The 23,054-nt window shown below is 40.8% G+C and overlaps 1 protein-coding gene across 29 annotated transcripts in view; it reads left to right on the forward strand.

Annotated features, from left to right (window-relative positions):
• ptprt (protein tyrosine phosphatase receptor type T) overlaps nt 1–23,054 on the forward strand; it is a 490,886-nt gene that overhangs the window by 230,257 nt on the left and 237,575 nt on the right. For all 29 annotated transcript variants that reach the window (XM_030051856.1, XM_030051857.1, XM_030051859.1 and 26 more), the window contains 2 exons: nt 18,268–18,383; nt 19,908–20,088. In XM_030051856.1, the coding sequence (XP_029907716.1) occupies nt 18,268–18,383; nt 19,908–20,088 (297 nt within the window). The remainder of the gene's footprint in view (nt 1–18,267; nt 18,384–19,907; nt 20,089–23,054) is intronic.

The following is a 23,054-nucleotide window of genomic DNA, read 5'->3' on the forward strand; positions in this document are numbered from 1 at the left end:
GAAGACAGAGAGAGAAAGAGAGAGAGAGAGAAAGAGAGAGAGAGAGCCCTAATGGAGCCTGAGCCACAGTCGTACAGTTAATGAAGGCACACACACACGCACACACACACATGCAGACACACACAAACACACACGCACACACACACTGGCAGCTGATCAATGCCGTTTGGCACCACACACGCACACACATACACATACACACACTCAAACACACAGGTAATCTGGCCAACATTAGTAGTGTACTCCATGCTTGACTGGTTCTGCCTGTCATTCTAATTACAGGATGCTTGTAGCTGCATGCACACACACACACACACACACACACACAAAATCTGTAAGTGAATGGGACTTATCCAGTAGAAAAGATAGCAAGAACCAAACAAGACAACAAAGGTATGTGTATTTTTTCCTTCTTTCAGGTGTGTGTGCATACATTATGTATCTTCTTCAGTGTGTGTGTATGCATGCACATGAACTGTTATGTTTGTGTGTGGCATGCGTGGGTGAACGTGTGTGTGATGAGCTCATTAAGAGTAACCGTTGGACTTCAGTGACCTCTCTGTTCTTTGGCCAGTTTCTATCCAACTACTGATGGAAGACAGAGAGAGAGAGAGAGAGAGAGAGAGAGAGAGAGAGAGAGAGAGAGAGAGAGAGAGAGAGAGAGAGAGAGAGAGAGAGAGAGGAGAAAAGGAGAGTCATAGGAGGAGGATGATTAAAGGAAGGGAAAAGGAGAATAGAGAAAGAGCGACAACAAAAATGGAAAAAGAATGGAGAGAATTAGTCAATAAGGGAGAAAGGGGGTAGAGAACTTGAGATGGAGAGAAAAAGGTAGGAGGAGAGAGAGCCCAACATTGTTACAGTCTCATTGCCACAGCTGCTATCTGAATCTGTCCATATTGTGTTTGCTTTGGCAATAAGCACTTTCCCATTCCAAGCCAGTAAAGCACTTTTGAATTAAATTGAATTGCTCTGAAAGAACAGGGGTGTATAATTTTCACAATCCACCAAGCCAAGTCTTTGCCAGTCCCCCAAAACTCTCTTGTTGTGATTTTACTCATTTGAGATTTGCACATGATAAATTGAAACCGTCCCTTTTTCTTTTCCGATGGATCCGGGCCCGACATTTTGGACGGGATAAAAGCAATGCTGATGAGAGCTTTGTGAGCCTTTATGAAAGCTTGCTTGCCACCTTATGAAGGCATTCAGTAATAAAAAACACGGCGGTATCAACAGAGTTCAGAATTTGAATACAGAGAAGGCGACAACGCGGCTTCAAAGTGGTTTGATAGTCAGTCCGATTGGGATTTTATCTGCTACCGCGCCTTCGTCAAGGTTATGTTTTATCTGTGGAAATTTAGTCTGCATAACAGTTTATCCAAAGTTTTCTCTTATTTGTCTCCATAAACTCCCTCTCTCTTTCTCTTTCTCTCTTTTTTCTTTCCTTGCACTATTCTGTCTGCCTCTGTTTTGCGTTCTCCTTCTTTATCTCCCAGGTTTGTCCATGTCCTTATCCCCATCGTTGTCTCTCTTTCTCTTTCCTTCCAGCCCTTCTCTCTCCATCCTTGCTCATCTCTTTCATCCCCCAAGCTCTGCTGTTATTTATTAAAGCCCTGTTCGAATGGGATTAGTTTTACAGGGGGTGGTGAGGTAATATAATCATTACAGCGGCTTGTCTGTCATTTTAGCCCTGACTGAATTTGCTAGTCTTACTTGAGACTGCATAGGCCTTTTTTCTCCCTCTTGTAAAATGCCCAGTGGAAATAACCTGTGGTAAAATTGGTCCCCTCTAAAACATCAACCCTCACATTGTTGTGATTGTTTGTTGGACAATCAAGATGTCGAGATCTGAGCAAAAATCTCAACTTGCCCCCAGTTGTAACTTTTCTACACTTTTACAGGCAGACTGTAGTGAGCATGTCATAGTCATGGAAATCATTTTTGGTGTGATGACAAATGTTACTTAGCTGTTCTGTAGGACAGTAGTGGTGCTCTCTTCCTCTCAGTGTTACTGAGTGCTGGATACTGGCAGGATAACTCCTGCCATTGAGGTGGACTTCCCCCCAGCAAACACTCTTAAAAATAACTTCCTTAACCAACTCAAATTGTTAAATAAACACCGTTAGAGTTTGACGATGTGTAGCAGAATCTTTATAGCCCAAAATGACATGAAAAATTTAACCATTGACTAACTACCTAACTAACTAAATAAATGAATAAATAATTTTCAGTGGTACAGCTGTTTACTTTTGTGACCTAAGTGCTGGCTGCCAGATGCCTGAATGGTACATGTGGAGGAAAAGAAGAAGCTCGCCACAACATTACTTTCCTGCTGTCTTTTAATGCTTTATGCCCTCCAACATGTGCTCATGTGTTGAGAGTGGAGTGGTTCCTGGAGTTTTCTGGATTTTCATAAACAAACAAAAAAAAAAAAAACACAGGAAAAACAGTTATGTTGTTTGAGTGGATTAAGGCAGTTATTTCTTAAGAACGTTAGCCGGGTTCCTGGATAACTATAGTTCCTTTTCATAAGAGAAAATAATTTTGAAGTATTATGAGAGTTGAACCCTCAGCCTCTCTCGAGCTTCCATGCATCTTTCTCTCAATTTCTTTCTCTCAACTTCCGCCTCTGTTTTTTTTTTTTTTTTTTTTCAAGACCAACAGGATTCAATAAATCCCATTCTGCTCTCTGTGTTCCTTATAGAGTGAGGCCATGTAGTGGGATGCCAGTCAATACTCCTCCATTTAGCCAGTGGACAAGGCAAAAGCACTGACACTTGGCATGCTTGTGTGCAAAGTGCCTCACACACACACACACACACACACACACACACACATTCCTTAATGTTTCTCTCTCTCTCTCTTAGATGGGCATACACACACACAAAGCCACAGTAGGTGAGTGTTGTGACATTTGGAGAGGATCATCTCAGCACAAAGCCAAACAAGTTCTCTCCTGTCATCCCTGTGCGCTGCCTTCGATTTGCTGATGGTAAAAAGAAAAGAAATAAATAACTTGTTGAAGAAAAAGAAGCTTTTTGGCCTTGAACTTTGAAACGGCTTTCTTCCTTTTCTATTTATTTTTGTATTTAATTATTTATCTATTCATATATGAATTTATTTATTAATTTTCCTCTTGATTCAGCTAACCCTCAGTGACAGCCACTCCAGTGCTCTCTTTAAAAAGAATAACACTAGTTTCTGGGCAGTTGGCCCAGTGGTCAAATTTACTTTTTAAGTATATAAGAACTTGTGGTTTGTGTTTTATCCTACCCTACCATAGACAGATAGATAGATAGCGATTTACAACATTTCTTAATTATGCAAAGCACAACTAAACAAACAAACAAACAAAAAACAACAACAGACAAACCAAGGACAGTTAGTAAAACAGATTACATTTGGAGAGCCCTGAGAGCAATCTTTCTTAAGCAACCAAGAAGAAAAATGTTGGTATAAAGTTATGAAGTTTTTCATCTATGACAATTTCTCACTCTACAGGAGCCAGCGGAGTTATTCTCACACTGTGTGATGAAAATCTCTGGAGGAGTTTTGAAGTAACAGGCAATATCTTTTATAATTCAGTCCGGATATAATTGGCCACATGACGTTATTGTAGCAGGTAGCTGTAGTCTTGCTTTTTATTCAAAAAGCCCCAAAAGCCTTTCCTACCCTTTCCTCTTGTGTGGTGGCCACAATGACATTTTTCTATGCAATGATGCCAGATGTCTGTGGTTCCTTTCTCTCTTTCTCTGTCTCTCTCCCTCCTCCCTGCTCATAGCCTCTGTCTCTCTGTCTGTCACTCTATCACTCTCAGCCAATTACCGCTTCGCTTCAGGTGCTTAACCCCAGGCCTTGCCATCAATTGGCTCATTATATTGCCGCTTTAAATCTTCCTCTCTCGTCCCCGCTAGCTCTCTCGCTTTCTTCCTTGTCCTATCTCTCCATTGCTCTGGCTCTCTCTTCCTTTCTGCCGCTTTCTGTCTGTCTGTCTCCCTACCTCCATCTTTCATCCTGTCTCTCTTTCCTTCTGTTTCTCTCATTATCTCTCTCACTTTCCTTTCATCTCTCCATCTTATAAATGAGACTTTCTCCACCCCAATTCTGAGCCTCTCTCACCTCTCTCCTCCCTCTCATTCTCTGTCCTCTCTCTCCCCTTCGTTCTGCAAACGGCTACAACTCAATTGTCCCTCGCCTGCCTGTAGGCAGTAATGGTATTAATAAAGGCGAATTTGAATTGGATTTCTCTTCTCCTCCATTTTGAATTACGCTAGTCTGTGGTTTTGGCTCTGAGCGGTGTTCCTCCCTGCTGGCACTTTGCCTCAGATAATGATATCGTAAGGTTATGTTGTAGGGATCGACCAATTTTCAGTCCTAGCCAATTATTGAGGCTGATATTCAGAATTTTTAAATAATCTGTATTGAAATTTTGATTTACATGATTGCCATTTTTGATGATTCCGATAAATCTGATTAATTTAAGTTCTCTCTGCAAGACAGTTCATGATGTTCCATAAATCAAGAGGTGCATGACACTGTGTCAAGACCCTTCGTCAACCATCCATGCGTAGTGGCACAGGGCGCAATTATGTAACTCAGAAAGGAGATGCCTCCCCCAAGAAACTTCAGAGCATGAAGTTGTCTGGCGCTTTCTAGTGGCTATGTACATGCTGCACCACTGCCAGCCGAAGTAGTCAGGGGAACGTCAGGGGCTTACTCCTAGAGCATGTAAGCTAGCTTTTTTGGAATCAGATTTCCTGCTTTGGCCTGATTACTCATAATCAGGTTTTTTAATCAGGTTTTTTGTTTCATGTAAATGTAGTACATGTTCACGCCAAGATAAGACAAGCTGTTCACATATGTTAAATCATCACTGATAATACTTATAAATGATGAATTGATGAATCGGTGGTTAATTTCAATAATTCCCTCCCAGCATTTTGCACTTTGACAGGGAACTCAAATGCAATGAAGCAGACGTGCACAAAAGAAGCCACCTCCCCTCTTGTTTGTTCACAGGCGATAAAAACCTGTTGTGCCAGTGTAGTAAATTGTCACTTTTCAATACCAAAGGAGGGTTTTTGATGGCACACAGCGTTAGTAAATGCCACCTATAGTGCATTAAATAAGTAGCCTATCCCGGTAACATATGTATGTGGACTGACTCGATTGTGCAATGACATAAGTTTGATCTCTATCTATCCTGCTTAATCAATGCAAGGGTAACCATGATAGACGTCACCAATACTGCATCTTTCCTGCATTATTAATGTATCAAACCAGTAACCACTTCATCCTTAATTGACATGTACACACATGCTCACACTAATGCATTGACTTCATCAGAGGCTGCATCTAAAGTTATCGAAATTCTGTCATTAAGTTGGATGTTGTGAGTTATGCTTGGTAACATGCAGGGCAGCGTAATTAAAATCCACTAAAAGGCATCTGCTACTAGTCGATTTAATCCAATTAATCCAAGTCACAAAACTGCAGGGTGTTAGGCTGTCTGTGTGGGTGTGTGTGGGTGGATGGAGGATGGTGTGTATCTGTGTTTCTAAGGGTGTGTGTATGTGCCTTTATGCATTTGTAGGTATGCATGCTCTGCTCGCATATGCGTGAGTATCTGTGTGTGTGTGTGTGTGTGTGTGTGTGTGTTGTGTATTGGGGGGCCAACTTGTTTCTTCTTAGAAAACTTTTGTGTTTGTGTGTGTTTGTGTGTGTGCGTGTGTGTGCGTGTGCGTTGAGGCAATGAGCCAGTTTAACAGTGTTCTTAAAGCTGCTGTGATTAAGAAGTTGATAATTTGATTACGGTGCTATCGAAATGCTTCAGCAATGAAAAATTACATGCTTCTTTTTTATTTATTTTTTTTATTAATGAGGCAAATCAAAGTATACCCATAAGTGCTTTAGGGAGGAGGGAATTTATGTGTGTGTGTCTTAACGGGCTTGAGCCGGGGGTTGTGTCCAATTTCAAGTATCATTTTGCTCTTTCATTCACACAGATACACCCGCTCACACACAACACCACACACAGACGTACACACGCAAACACAGATACTTAAGACACACACACTTCCATCAAACCTAAGAACAGCAAAGGCTTCCGCTCATGTTTTCTTCTGTTCTTCCTATTTTACCTCAGAGCATCATTGTCACAAGAGGACCCGATTTGATCAATTTCACACCATTGAATGGACGTTATCAGTCGTAATCACCCCCTCAGGTATGGGTTAGTAGGTCCCTACTGCACCTTTCCCCAACACTTAACCAAGTAACTAGCAAAATGCAAGCTAATAAAAGCTACCAAAAGTGGTTAAAGCTAATGTTTGGGTGGTAAAGACAGACTGATGATGATAACAGCCTTCTGACCCACTAGAAGGTGCAGTAGGGACCTACTCAGCCGTACTGTGTGGCCATGATTACGTCTTACAGCACTAATGGTGTGAGAACTGCTGAAGCAGGTGGCAGGAGAGGCTTGCTTTGTGTGTGTGAATGCATGAACACACATATTACAAATACGCAATATGTGCTATGCCCTTTTATGTGTGTGTACATTTTTATTTGCATTCGTGTTTGTGTGTGTGTGTGTGTGTGTGTGTGTGTGTTTAGGTAGGAGTTAGACGATTATTTCCTCGGTCTGGGAATGCAGATTAAAAGTGCAACCTCTGCAACATAACAACGGTCACAGAGCAAAGGCAGAGGATATATGAGCCTCAGGGGTGGTGTGAGTGTGTGTGTGTGTGTGTGTGTGTGTGTGTGTGTGTGGACTGTCAGGATCTCTAGCATTAATTGTGTTTCTAGCCGTTGGCCAGTGTAGCTTTGGAAGAAATATGTAGTTTTACACACACACACACACACACACACACACACACACACACACACACACACACACACACAAACGGGAAGCTGTCCCTGCTGTGTTGCTCCCAGAGGGAACCTCTTATATGTTTTCTCTCTGACATTGACTCTTCTCTTGCTCTCATGTTTTATGTTTCTGTCTTTTTACATCTTTATTAATAAAGAGAAGAGAGAATCAAAACCACAGAGAGAGGAAGAAAGAAAGAAAGAAAGTAAAAGAGACAGTGCAGGGAAGGAGGGACTGCAGCTCATGTCTATGTTTTGGAATATATTCATGCTTCACAGCCAGCCTATGGAGGGTTTGCAGATGTGTCAGTGTTAAAAGTGAATAGTCTAATAAGGTACATTTGTTTTCAAATGTAGCTTACTGCTGTATGACACAATAAACTGCCTTGTCTTTGGCTCTATGGTCTCTACCAGTGTTGGGCAGTATCATGTTACAGTAAGATAATTAGCCTACTTTTTTCCCAGCAACGAGTAATGTAACAAATTGCAACTGCATATTCAGTGATTACATTTCAGTTACATACTCCCAGTAATATATCCATAGTCTGGTCCTTGTGATATCCCCTCTACATTTTCTTTTATCTCCTTTCATTTTTCCCCCCTAATCCCTGTTTGGTTCTAAATGGGCAGGTTAAAGCCAAACAAAAAATGGCAGATGAGGTAGATATGATTTTTTTCATCTGTTTGAAGTACACTATATTACCAAAAGTATTCGCTCACCTGCCTTTACTCATACTATGAACTGAAGTGCCATCCCATTCCTAACCCATAGAGTTCAATATGATGTCGGTCCACCTTTTGCAGCTATTACAGCTTCAACTCTTCTGGGAAGACTGTCCACAAGGTTGAGGAGAGTGTTTATAGGAATTTTTGACCATTCTTCCAAAAGCGCATTGGTGAGGTCACACACTGATGTTGGTCGAGAAGGCCTGGCTCTCAGTCTCCGCTCTAATTCATCCCAAAGGTGTTCTATCGGGTTCAGGTCAGGACTCTGTGCAGGCCAGTCAAGTTCATCCACACCAGACTCTGTCATCCATGTCTTTATGGACCTTGCTTTGTGCACTGGTGCACAGTCATGTTGGAAGAGGAAGGGGCCCGCTCCAAACTGTTCCCACAAGGTTGGGAGCATGGAATTGTCCAAAATGTTTTGGTATCCTGAAGCATTCAAAGTTCCTTTCACTGGAACTAAGGGGCCAAGCCCAGCTCCTGAAAAACAACCCCACACCATAATTCCTCCTCCACCAAATTTCACAGTCGGCACAATGCAGTCTGAAATGTACCGTTCTCCTGGCAACCTCCAAACCCAGACTCGTCCATCAGATTGCCAGATGGAAAAGCGTGATTCATCACTCCAGAGAACACGTCTCCACTGCTCTAGAGGCCAGTGGCGGCGTGCTTTACACCATTGCATCCGACGCTTTGCATTGCACTTGGTGATGTGTGGCTTGGCTGCAGCTGCTCGGCCATGGAAACCCATTCCATGAAGCTCTCTGCGTACTGTACTTGGGCTAATCTGAAGGTCACATGAAGTTTGTAGCTCTGTAGCAATTGACTGTGCAGAAAGTCGGCGACCTCTTTGCACTATGCGCTTCAGCATCCGCTGACCCCTCTCCGTCACTTTACGTGGCCTACCACTTCGTGGCTGAGTTGCTGTTGTTCCCAAACGCTTCCATTTTGTTATAATAGAGCTGACAGTTGACTGTGGAATATTTAGGAGCGAGGAAATTTCACGACTGGATTTGTTGCACAGGTGGCATCCTATGACAGTTCCACGCTGGAATTCACTGAGCTCCTGAGAGCGGCCCATTCTTTCACAAATGTCTTGTTTCACAGTCTGCATGCCTGAGTGCTTGATTTTATACACCTGTGGCCAGGCCAAGTGATTAGGACACCTGATTCTGATCATTTGAATGGGTGAGCGAATACTTTTGGTAATATAGTGTATATTCCTTTTAGTTTGAACTTATTGTCACAGTCAGACTTTAGACTATTTTAGTATTTTCCTGATTTTTTTTTTAAAGCTTTTTAACTACTTATTTAACTGGCATGCTAATTTAGTACAATAACCAATTTAATGTTATAATGCAACTTGTCACTGGCCATGTAATGTTATCAACTGGACAAATCAGATGTGCTAATAGCAAGATGATGATGGTTAGCTAACCAGATAGTCTCGTTTGCTAGTTCAGTTAGCTGACATCTACCATAATAGAGCCAGTGTGTCAGTGATCAATTTGCTGTCGGTGCCCCAGAGTTGAAAGTACCACCAGGATGTGCAAAATGTCACCTGAGAGCCTTCTATTGTGGTTTTCCCGTGTGTTTATTGCTGCCAGTTTCATCTCTTGTAGACATTTGCGTCCAATATTAAAATGTGCTTTGTGTGTGGATGGCTTGTCTGGATGAAGATGTGACGTCAGGATCAGAAGTTTGCCAATCACTCAGCTTCTCCAAAGGACTCCAGCCCAATCCTCCACGTCCAAGTTATCACTGTTTGCCTCATCTATAATTCAGGAGTCACGGTAGTAACATTCACAACAGCAAGCACGATTGCAGGAAAAGTGATCTGATAGTGTTTCTGTTGCCCTCTGAAAGAGTCGTAAAAGATGACACATTATGCCCGAGATGAAAAATAACTCCAGGCTGTACAGTATCACATCAAAACACTTTACACCTGCCATGTTTGTCTTTGTAGACAGTTCTACCTCCCCACTCCACCTTCCTGTCTCACTTTTTTTTTTTGCAAAACGTCCACAGTAAATGAGATCTGATCACAAAGCAGAGAGAACGCAGACAATAATACATATAAATAGCAGGTGTAAATGCAAAGGCTTTTTATCTGAAGAGCATGCCACGGTACAGATTGCATTTTACCATGAGGTGTAAATGGGGCTGGAGAGAGAGGAAAACTTTTGTCACGCATTCATCACAGCATTTCCACTGAAAACTCAGTTATATTTGAAACCAGGCTATTCATCCATTACAAGATTTTACTGAACTGAAAAACCAAATAATCAAGCTACATTCAGCATTTTTATGTAATGGGAGTACTCAAACCTAAGATAAGGAAATTCATGGCAAAGTCACAGAGTTTTTCAACAAGGCCACCGTATATGTCAAAGGCAGACAGAATAAAATGAAGAGAGGAGAGAGACAACAAGAGGCACATGAGTGATTGAGATAGCGAGAGGTGAAAAGAAAGAGCACACCAGGCAGATGGGAAAGGGCAAGGAGGATGATAGAAACAGCGGTGGTGAGAGAAAGGGCAAAGAGAGAACAGAGTGAAATAATAATGCGAGGACTCAAAGCGGACAGAGAAAAACAAGAGGGATGAGAGTGAACAATATGGTGAAACAAAGAAAGGCAGTGAAAGTGCAAGAAAAGAGGAAAGGGATCGAGAGAGCAACATAGGCAGAGGAGGAGTAAGGGGAGGCATGAAGATTGATTTCCACTCCTCCTCTTCCTCCCTCTCTCTCTTCTACCCAGAGCGACTCCCTAAAGTCTTTGGATTAATGGCTCCATTTCTGCTGCTCATTCATCAGAATCAGAAAGCCATCCCAAAACACAATCCCTCGCTAGGCCCTCGCCCGAGCTAGATATCTACCTGCCAAAACATCCAATAGGCCCTTAAGTACCTTCAAAGACAGGCAAAACAACTTTATCTCTACCCTAGGTCAACACGATGGGGACTGAATACTATCCACCAGCCCTGTGCTTGTTAGCTGGCATTGTGTCTATCATCACAGACAGTTCAGCCTTGATTTGTTGAAAAGTCATGGAAAAGTCAATCCTACAGATAAAGAACAAGTTGCACCGCATGCAAGGCTGGGACCTTGCAGCCAAGTATACTAAAGGGCCGTACCAGTGATTTTGAATGTTTGGCCTGTTTACGACAAGATTTGACAGCATAATCCAAATGTTTTGTTTCTGTGGTTAACATTGTCATCACCATTCATAAACCACAGAACTGATAATTGACTGTGTAAAGGAAACATTTCCCGGGGGATTATTTTCTGATAGAGACTTTTTCACTCCGCCCAATTCCAAGTCATCAAAACACAACAGTCCTGCTGCTTTTAGGAAAACTAATGTGGACGACTTTATTACAGTGATGGAGTACTGGTGTGAAGAAAGTTTGAAGTAGTACAATGAATAGAAACTAATGACTGGATAAAAGGGAGGAAAATTATATCGGAGTTCTAAAATATGACTGCTTGATTTGGGAAAATAGCAGAAATGTGCTGTCTACATTTTGTAGACATAATGCTAAACATGTAGAATCACTATTACATTTTTTTACTAGACACTATGGTGCAGCAGGTACCAAGGTTTGTGTATTTTTCACTGTTTCTGATGAAACTATGAAAAACGCTCAAAAGTGATGGGAAACAAATTTACTTGAGGAAAGCCTTTGAATCCCAAGACATTTGTCAAAAAATAACATTCCATTAATACATAACTTTACATTAATACATCATTTTACTCACACCAGAACTCATCAGCCATGTTGTTTGTGTTTGGTCATTCTGTGACGTATCCACTGGTGTTTTGCCATTTCTTCCCAGCAGCGTAAGCTGGGACCCTGGAGATTTGATAGAGTTGCCTACAGCCTACTCTGGCAAAATGCATCAGCTAGTCGCTGCTAGAGCATTTTGCCCAGCAACTGGATGGTTAAGTTTAGCTGGAGATGGCTGATGTTAAGCATGAGGTGAGACATGGTTAAGTTAAAGGGTTAGGCTGCAAATGGTTAACTTTAGGCATTTAGTGAGCGATGGTTAAGAGGTAGCGATTTGGGGTACTTTGGGTCTTGCCAGACATTCTGTTTTTTTTTTTTTTTTTTGAAAATGCTGGCGGGTGTTCTGTTCTAATTATATGCTGGCATTATGGGTTAGTTATAGCCTATTATGAATTGCATTTATAGGCTATTTGCTATTTGTTAGGTGTATTATATAGTATACTATAGTCATAGGCGGTCATGTTGTCATTGTAACTGTATGGTATTCTGTAATCATGTCCTCGCTAACCATGTGCCATGTATAGCCTATAGTATTCTGTGGTGACGAAACTGGCTAGCTATGTGCCAGCTGTAGTCTAACTAGTTCTACAGAGTGTCAGACCACCACTGTGCACAACATGTCTCAGTGTTTGGCCTTGTTACATTGTGTGCCAGCCATGCCATGGGAAATGCCCTTCTAGAATGTGTGTTGGCTAACATGCCAACCCATGACCCATTGTGATTAATGAGGCAGGAAGCTTTGCCCAGCACGGGGCCTACGCTCTTCTACTGGTGAAACTATCCTTCCTCCAAGCAGAAAGCCAAGTCATCTATCTTTTTGTCTATATATCCATTTATCCATGCATTGATCCATCCAATCAGCTACCATTTGTCTCACTATCCATCTGCTCAGCCACCCATCAACCCATCTCTTGTGAGCTTTTCTCTCTGTCTCTGTCTCATTGTAGATCTCCCCCCAGTGTTTTATCTGTGTATGCAAACATGAACAATTGGTTCTAATATCGACACAAAGAAGAAGAGATAGAGACCAAAAGGGATAGAGGGAAGCTGCAGTGAAGGATGGAAAGAGGAAAGAAGTATTTAGTGGGTGGAGGGAAAGATAGGAGATCACAGGAGGAAGAGCGGGAGAGAGAGAATAAATCAGATGGATGACGTGGCAGCTCCGTCATTCGTCATGACCAAGGGCAGCCTGGGAGACACCGTCGTCGACATAACGATGTAAACAAAGTTATAATTCAAATAACCTCTCCTTCTCTCTTCCTCTGCCTCTCTCTCTCTCTCTCTATCTCATCCCTCTTTCCTCTCTTTCATGCTCTGTCTCTCTTTTTCTCTCTCCGGGGCAATTTGACGTTTTTAACGACCTTTTTTTTTATGTAACCTGGAATGGAATTTAAGACCACCTTAAAAATAAAAGTAAGGAAAGGTGACAGAAAAGACTATTTCTGACTGAACACAGCCAATGAAAATTCTGAGACCATAAATGGAGAGAGCGGGACACAAGACGTATAGTGCAGATGTTCTCTGACCAAGTGTTCATACCAGTACTTCTTGTTAGGAGTGAAATGAGAATCATTTACAGAAAATAGCCCAGAAACATATGGTTTTATGAGTATGTTGTTTGTTTTTCAACCATGGTTCCATATGGCTTTGTGGGTATGGAGAGATAGATGTTGACATTGGATTGCCAAGCATTTCTCATGCTTGGTTGCTGGGTAAATTAGGACAAAGAGCATAGACAAGTGTGCCGTGTTTAGCTGAAAGCTACAGGACCATAATCGGCTTGCGACTCGCTACTTGTGTATTCATGTGCCTTTCGTTTACAAGGCCGGGTTCTCGTGTAATTGGGCAGTGTGATCCTAAACATGCTGAATACAACAATGAAACAAAGTAAACATTTCCACTGTGGTTTGGATCACAGAAAGCAAAATGTTGCGTCGATGTCTTGCAACACACTATTATTACTCTATAACTGTATGTAAAATACACAATACCTTTAAGGATATAAATTTAGATAGATTTTAAGACTCAGTCAGACTTTTGAGATCACTAATTTCTAAACAGAAATTAACTATATTCTTATAAGGACTCCGACTGAATGATATCCAGATTATCTGAGAGATTAGCTCCAGTCATAATGCACTGAAAAACTAGCAGATTAAGGGGGCGGTGACTGTGTGTGTGTGTGTGTGTGTGTGTGTGTGTTTCTTTTGTTGGTTGGCTGGTATTTGTTTTGTTTGGCCTGTTTCTCTCCAGATCCCCATGCAGAAATCTGATTTAGCTAACGCAGTTTGAGTCTTTGGAGAAATGAGTCATTGTAATGAGAGGGGCTTTGATTTATTGTTATTCTTTGAGAAAACCGGTTATCTTGTTCTCTCTCTCTCTGTGGCTCTGCAATGAGTGATTATGTTGTTGTAATTGAGGAATTACAGCATGTGCACTCATTATAGGTACATCCCTGAATTTGTTTGAGCATGCAAAATTGCGGGTTAGTTCACATTTGTTCCCTGAAGGAGTTCGACTCTGAAACCGGATTCTTTTTTAGATTTTGTCTCTCACTGGGGCCAACTTTCCAAAAAAAAAAAAAAAAAATGTGATAATGATCAAGCATCGACCAAAATAGCATGTTATTTTATATATTTAGGACTCCACACACAGATATTCGAAATTGAAGTTTGTACAGACAGATAACAAAGATTTATAACTTCATTAAAGGGATGGTTCACCCAATTTGAAGAGTTTATATCATTTCCCTCCCCTCTAACTGTTCTGTAGGACAGTAGTGGGTCTGTCTTCCTCTAATTGTTACTGAGTGCTGGATACTGGCTGGATGCTCCAAATGCTAACTGTTAGCTTCCTGCCATTGAGCTGGACTTCCCCCCAGCTAACACTCTTAAAAATAACCACAGTGTCTACTGCTCCTCTGACATGGAATGACTTAGGAAGCACAGGAGTTACCAGATCTTTCTGGATGTTGATAACAGGAAAAAAAACAGTTATTAAACAGTCATTTGAAACTTGTAAAGTGATGTTAAACCCTGCGAGTGGATTAAGTGCATTACTTGAGGACTGTTAGCTGGGGGGAGGTCAACCTCAATGGCAGGAGGCCATCTGTCAAAATGGATGAAATATTCCTTTTGAATTTGGTTATATTATCCTCTTCTTGGCTTTTAAAATCAAGTCTCTATCTGTGTTAGTTTCATAGTTACAGCTGAGAAACAATGAACTGTACTTCTGTTTCACCAAAGTTCATGTAAGTCCATTCATTATTTTTTTAATATCCTGCTGACTGACAGACATACATGAAAACATAACCTTCTTTGCAGAGATAATTATAACTAACTGCAGTGCCTATGAAAGGGAGCTGAGCATTTTAAGACTTAGCTGTCAGAACGGCTGACTTTGATAGTTTCATAGACTTAGAAATGTTTCATGAATGGAGAATTTCAGGTCATGATATGTTTTTTTTTTTTTTTGCCAACATGAATATATAAGCATTTTAAAATAGAGTCATTGGATTCACCTGCATCAGTCGTAGGTAGAACTAGAAAAGGTCTATTTTCTGGGGACGGTATGTGGGCTGCGTGAAAGCGAATTGCCTGCTGTGCTGACCTGAGTAATGGGTCATATGTTGTTATATCACTTCCCCCTGTGGTTCTCCTGGCTGCCAAATGACAGTCTGCTGCAGTCTTATCCAGGAATTGTACAGATTACTTTATAGGCTTTAGTCTTTTTAAGTAGAAACACAGACTCTTTAAGCCACACAGCACCACAGGGACTAGACTCTGAAACCAAACACATGCACTCACCCACACGCACTGCACACACACTCCTCGAAATAATGCACATATGCAAATACAAACACAAACATGAAGTTGCCTTAACAAGCTGCCTAATTCACTCACATTCAAGCACACACTAACAGTGAATCTCCATCTTATATCAGAAATTTAAAATTTCTCTCTCTCTCTCTCTCTCTCTCTCTCTCTCTCTCTCACTCACACACACACACACACACACACACACACACACACACACACACACACACACCTCATGCAATCCAGATAGTATTCTGCTGTTCCATCTCTCTAAGATGGCTAATCCATGATGCCGTTGGCTAATCTTGCCTTGTTAGGCTTATCTTTCATTTAAGTAGCTTTTGTTTAAACAATCTTGTAATCATACAGTTATTATTACAGTGCTCACTTTACAGAGTCAAAAACGGTTGATTTTTTATTTTTATTTTTAATGAGTTTCAGGGGTGATTTAATTGTTTAAACTTAAATGATTTTCTAATTTATTGGGGAAGAAACCGTAGAAAAATATCAGAGTCTAAATGAATTTTTATTATTATTATTTTTGTGTCATGCCATGAAGTCTATACATATAAAAATGCACATATTACACTAAGCTTCCCACATTCACTATAATAATTTTAAAAAAAAGTTAAATTAACAGTGTCTTTGCCTACTGCACACATAATTCCTCATTTTTCATCATTTCATAGTCCTCTAGTATAAAGTACTGATGGTTCTCCACCTTATCAAGTAAAACTTTCCTTAGTCTTCCTAAGTGTAATTCACATTCAGTTCCTTGATGACAGAGCTGATCTCGTTCATCAGTAGCAAAATGATGTCCAGTTTCCAGAGGCAATGACTAAAAATAATGTCAGATGTCGAAAAAAAAAAAGATTTTTTCAATATTACTTTGCTGTTGTGCCTTTTTAGTGGAAAAATCACAGTGTAGAGTGGCAGGTGAAAAACAGATGAAGTGATGGTAAACATTTCCGAAGGACATAACTCTGCCTTGGTTTCAGAAAATACTAAGTTAAAAACAATTTATATTCACTTTAACTTTTAAGATGCACAACACTTTCACCTGTTTGAATGTTGTCTTCCTTTAAAAGTTGAAAGAGTGGACGTTTTATAAAGCACACAACATTTAGGCTATGGAACAAAGTGCTTTGAGTTATGAAAAAAATATTCAAAACACATTTGTGTTTGACAAAACATGCAAAAGTGGGATTTTTTCTGGCAGCTTCCTATTTATTACACAATGGAGTTTTTAACCATTTGACCACGTTGCCTCAAAAACGTTTCACAGTAAGTAAGAAAAAAGGGCAACAGCAAGGTTATTCGTCTCCAGGGTTTGACTGTAAAATTTTGATGAGGCATTACATCACATAGGCAAAAGACGTTAATGTTTTCATCACAAGATTTGAGGCCGTAATCCCACCTGCAGTTCGGAGATTAGTCTTAAAAAGTAAAGACGGCAGCAACCTCAAAAATGTCATCCCTTCATTTGCAATGTTGTTCACGCAGCAGAAACTGCCAATAATAATAAATGAGTTTTACTTTGGTGCCAGTATTCATCTTGGCTGAGTAGGTGTTTGATGTCGTCAGGTTCTGGAGATCATAATTTGTCAAGTAAAGTTGTCCTTGTTTTCTTTGGAGAAGCAGCTAATATGCATAGTCTCTGTAATGATTCAGTGATTTGTTATGGTAGCCATCGTTAGCTGATAGGAACTAATTAGGCAGATTGAGAGATTGGTTTTGAACAAGCTTGTTAGTGTGCAGTCAGCTGTGGTAAACAAACGTAGGGATGAGGGCTGAACATATGGTTACAACAATGCTGATACTCTGTATGTGAGTGTGTGTGGCTGTTTGGCCATGTGTGGGGGTGTGTGGGTGGATTTGAACCTGTTTCTCTTTGCGTATGTGTGCATGTTTGAGTGAGTGACATATGGATATTAATCCTGTAATAACAGCTCCAGTAGTCTGCAGATCAATACCAGGACTTAGGAATTAAACTGAATTTGTTTTTATGCATGTAAGGGCTTTTCCTTGGTGTGGCAGCGTGGCCTAGTGGTCACACAAAACAGACTGTAGTTGAAGGGTCAGAGGTTCAAACACACTCAGCATTCATCTTATGTCCATCAGCTGCCATGTTCCTTAGGATCACCTGCGTCCATAAAACATAAATGTAAACCTTCCACGATCACAGTAATTATCAGTAGCTGGCCAAAACTCAACAGATGCTTCAATATTTTAACAGTCAACTGGATTTTAGGAAAAAATAGTACCTCTAAATGGTTGTTGGTTACCTGCCAAAGTAGCTGCTAGAGAAAGAAAACTCAGCGTGCACAGCCAAAATATTAAGATTAAAAAAATTCAGCGTTCTACTTTGAAAACAGTGCCTGTTAAGAGCTGATCTCATTATGTAAATCCCACTTTTCTTTTGCCTGTATTGGTGCTGATCTGCTGCAGCACGTTTGCTTCATCCCCAAGAGGAACTGTTTGTTTTGCTGTCTTTTCATCCCACGGAAGTTACAAGGAATGGTGAGATGACAAATTGGTTGTGAGACACTAAAGTTTTGTATTATAATGTATTAATTTGGTTCTACAACAGATGCTGGAGAAGTGCTAAATGGGACTTTTACAATGGCTGCTAGGGTTTTAATCACAGTACAAATCAAGGGCAAACTTATGATGTGGTTTGAAAGCGTTTCTTTAGTTGTGGCAAGCACCGATCTCAAGGGTTCAGTACTGGCTGAAAAAGCTGTCTTCATCACGATCAAATTTAATTTCAAAGTACAACTGTGAGACTGCTATGTGACCTGGAGGTGAGAAGGTTGAGAAGATTGTCCTGAAACTCTAAATTGTTAAGGTTCACCCTAAGAACTCTTGGTTGAGGGTTCTTGCTTTGAGCGCCTCCACAGTGGATGTTGATGGAGAACAGACAGTATATTGGCGTCCTCACCTACCCTGAACTCTCCAGCTAGGAGTTGAATCGTTTGTTCTGCCTGCACAGCCTCAACTTCTCCAAAACCTTCCCTGCTCAAGTAAGCAATTGCACTAACTTTCTATTTCTATTTCTGTCTCTCTCTCCTTCAGACCCGGTCCACGGTCCCCAAAATGTCAATGTAGTGGATATCAGAGCTCGCCAGCTGACTTTACAGTGGGAGACGTTTGGCTATGCTGTGACACGCTGTCACAGCTACAATCTGACGGTATGTACCCATGACCCAAGCTGGATTTGCCATTGTGTCTGATGTCTGTCTTTTGTGCAAGTCCTGTGAACAGTCTGAGAAAATTTTGTGAAATAAGAATAAACTCTGTTTTACGAATAATGTGAAGCTTGCATTCCTCCCTGGACATGCCAATTTTACATGCACAGGGGTTGTTGGGATCCCTGGGTGTGATATGAGTCCACATGGTGGTGAAATATCCTCATTAGTTGCTCTGTGCTCCCTTGGGCTGCTAATCTACAATGCTGCATTTGTGTCTCTCCATTTACTCCCATAGTGCAGCAAATCGGCATTATGGAAGTAACACTTTTAGTGCATGAACAAATGAACAAAGCGAAATATGCTAGTATAAAAAACAAATCCCCGTGCCCATTTTTTGAGGAAGTTAAATGTCTCTTTTCTTGTTATTTTCCTATTTGAAATGGAAAGTTGATCCGCCAGGCAACATTTCCAGGAAACCTCCACATCATAGGCTTGCACAAAGAAAAATAAATCTGATTGTACTTTCACAAGCAATTGTAATTACATGGAAATAAAGGTTACTGGGACTTGCCGTTAGTTAAATTGGCATAATCCGCTTTGTTTGTGATTGTTTATACGTTAAAAATGTTATTTTGGGATCAGTTTTACTGTGCTATGGAAGTGAATGAAGAGACACAAATACAGTATTGTGGACTAGCAACCCAGGGGAGCGCAGAGCAACTAATGAGGATATTTCACCACCATGTGGACTCAGATCACACCCAGGTAAGTGTACAACCCAGCACTCTGCCAGTGTTCAGTTGTGCTTGAAGTGAGACAGCTGAAACATATTCATTAAGATTACCGTAACTGGGTAATGGCAAAAAAAGAAAAACTTTTTCCAAAAATGAAAACTTCCCTATTAGGAGCAGAATGTGTCTTGTTGTTATTTGGGAATTGAACCTCAGTCATTAGAATTAAAGGTAAACGTAATCCACTGTGCTATTTTAATGTCAGACTACTGTCTGTTTCTGGGTGCGTCTACTTCTCATAATCCGTTCCTGGTGGGGAAACAAATTTCTGTCACTTTTTGAGCACAGAATACGTTATTTGCATTTTAAAACATTGCATTGACTTCACAAAGTTTGGTGACAGCTGGCTGTTTAATCCACAGAGGTCTGACTGAGTGTATACATATGCTGTTTTTTTTTTTTTTTTTTTTTTTTTTTTTTAGCAGCAACACCCTGCTTCAGAGTGATACAATTTAAATTTGACACATTTACACCTTGGAGCTGCATATTAAAACCACAGTGTTATGCTGCTGGTCATTTGGCACTTGTGCCTGAGCAGTTGGAGGTTAAAGGCTTTGCTGAAAGGCAGCTTCACATAAGCTACCGCCGTTTTTCTTGAGTCATATACTGTAGATATCTATATGTATATGAATGTGTCTATCAATCGATCGATCTATCGATTGATCGATCGATAGATAGATAGATGTGTGTGTGTGTGTGTAAAAAATATAATTTTCTCTCTCTTTGTATGCAGGTGCAGTATCAGTATGTGTTTAACCAGCAGGAGTTTGCGGCCGAAGAGCTGATCCAGACGTCGTCTCATTACACCCTGCGGGGGCTGAGGCCCTTTGTCACGGTCAGACTGAGGCTGGTCCTGGCCAACCCTGAGGGCAGCAAGGAGAGCGAGGAGATAGTCAAACAGACCGAGGAGGATGGTGAGTACAGGCACCTTCCCCCACAAATACTTAATTTCTTGATATCATCATCATCACAGATGATGATATTACGAAACAGCTGTCCCCATTCAGCTGGTAGTCAGTTGACTTATAACCAACATGGGTGTCAGCTGATAGGAACTGGGTGTGGCATTCAAAAACTCCCTCCTGATAAGATCCTCCTCAGTTTCTTTGCTCAGAGGTTCCTAGAAGGAGAGTGTGATGCTGCTTCACTTGTTTCCTCTAGTATTGGGACAGCTTGATGGTGATGTCAAAATCAGTTCTGGGTCACAAAGGAAAGGAGGAAGTAATGAAGGAAAGTAGCAGGCATTTTAAGGGTAACGGGACGCACCCTGCTTCACATTAGCTACCACTGTTTTTGGAAGAGGAAGTGATGTGATTTAGGTTTCTGGTTTGTTTGGAATCAATAGAAGCAAGAACTGAGAAAAAAGAGCGTCACCTATATAAAGTACACTGAGACTGCCAAGTGATCTCTCAGAAGTGCAGTGCAAAAAAACAAACAAACAAAAAAAAAACTCTGCAGTCAAAGCTTAGCACCAAAGATGGGAACAAAAAACTTTGTTTGTAAATTGTAAGTTGCTCTAAATTTACACCTAAAATGTAAATGTACCCAAACAGGAGTTCTAACGGTTTAAAAAACCCATCATTTTAAACTCTTGGGTTTCATCCTACGGGTGCTATGTTCTCCCACTCTTCTGAACAGAGTGTGCTCCCAAACCACTGATATTAACAATTCATTGATGCTTCAAATTTTTTCTCAACAACAGGCCTGCGATAAACTGGAGCAGCCCAGCTCCATTAGAGGAATGCCTGATAAGCAGGTTAAAAACGCCGTTCTAATGATCCCAAATCTCCCGTCTCTTTTCTGCTCTCCTGAGGGCTCCCTGTTCTTCTCCTCATCTCATAACTAATATCCCCTCAATTTAGCTTCTGGGGAACATCAGACGTCAGGCAAAAAATCCTACCTACATCTACACACATACACACAGAGTCCTCTAAACCCCTTAATAAGAGCCAACATTACTGGGGAGCAGCAACAGCTTCAGGGGCGAAGAAAAAAGTCGTAATTGTTTTGTTCTTAATTGTTTTTTATTTAACCATCGTTAATCTCCTGGTTGTAATTCAGTAATTAGGGGAACAGAGCAGTGATTGTTCACACGGAGGCTAATTGCTGTTTGTACGGTAATGGGTTTATAGTGCTGGGGCTCAGGCAAATGAAGCAGTGCCTCACACATAGATGCACACACATATGCTCACACATGCTCATATACATGTGAAATCAAATGTATAGATCAACAGTTTTCTGTTCATTTCCCCTGAACATTACTGATGAAACAGAAAGCCCATGTTTAAGGCTTAAAATGAGGCTTTTGCAATTAAGATGTAAAATGATTTTGCTCTATTGCTCTCTCGCTTGCTCACACTTACTCACGCTCACACACACACTCAGACACATACATACACACACAGGACTCGTCTTCCTGTTATCTCCAGTTTCTCCCAGCAACCTCAGGTGATTATTGGAAAATAAGAGCTATTCAGGATTTATAATCACATATTTCTTAATTGTTCTCATCTTCAGAAGACTTTACTCATAGGATGCATGCAAACACATGCACATCCATCTACACACACACACACACACACACAGACACACACACACACACTCTTTCAAAGTCCATCCAGACCCATTTGGTCATGAACACCTTAAGCGTACTGCATGAAGCATGCTGTGTTGTTAATTTGATGTATCTGTTGCTCCTGAAAATTGTGGCTCCATTTCAGTTTCATGCTATTCAGAAGTTAAATGTCTGATTCACTGTGTTTTGAGCAACAAGCTGATTGCATTTGTTCTGCACACCATTGCAATGCTAATTGCCTCCTAAAGAACATTAAAAGTTCAGATGTCTAAAGAAACATAAAAGTTGAAAAGATAGAACTGCAAAATGAGATTAAAGTTACACTCTCAGGGATGTAGATTGTACAAAGAATTGAATGAAAAATTACCTTTAAGCTGTATATATATACACACACACACACACACACATAAAAACACACCAACAGTACCACCACCACCCATGACACATGCATTGCAGGCACAATATATAAACAATATTGAAGTAATAATAGCTCTCTGTTGTACACCCATGTACACAAACAAATACATCTATTTATAATGACATCGGTTTATTCAGTTTTATCTGAGCACTTCATCTTTTATCTGAGCACACTGTCGTAGAGTTAACCTAAAGCTATCTGGGGAGATGTTGTATGTGTGTATGTGCAAACAAGCATTTGTCCTCTCCTCTCCTCCCCTTCCCCAATTCCTTCCAGTTATCCATCCATTCATAATGACAGGAGACATTTTGTGCAGCATACACACACACACACACACACACACACACACACACACACACATACAGACTTGCCTCAGAGACAAATGTCATGTCCACTCATTGTACACACCAGCCTATTAGCCTAACCATGAAACACCTATTTGTCAGGTAGCTGTCAGGACAGCTCAATACAGCTGCTTTACCACCTTAACCACAAAGCCACTTATTTATCAAATATATGTCAGAGGAACTCAGTTCAACAACTGTCTCCTTTCCTGAACACACGCTACAGGGGGTAGGTTGCCCATACCAGTTGGAATGCAAGCACTCTTCCTTCCTTCAGCAATGAGCCAAGGCACTTAAAGGACCATACCAGTGATTCTGCATGTTTAGTATGATATCTACAAAATGTATATCCTGTACTTCATGTTTCTGATAAACTTTTCCCCAAAGCCAACATTCACATTTTTACTGTGATATAATTTTTCCTCCCTTTTATCCAACCACTGGTCTTCATGCATTCCACTTTGATACGAAAATGAACTCTCAGAGACTTCAAACTTTCTTCACACCAGCACTCCATCACCATAATAAAGTCGTCCACATTAG

The sequence above is a fragment of the Myripristis murdjan genome, chromosome 5, assembly GCF_902150065.1.
Source record: "Myripristis murdjan chromosome 5, fMyrMur1.1, whole genome shotgun sequence".
NCBI lineage: Eukaryota > Metazoa > Chordata > Actinopteri > Holocentriformes > Holocentridae > Myripristis > Myripristis murdjan.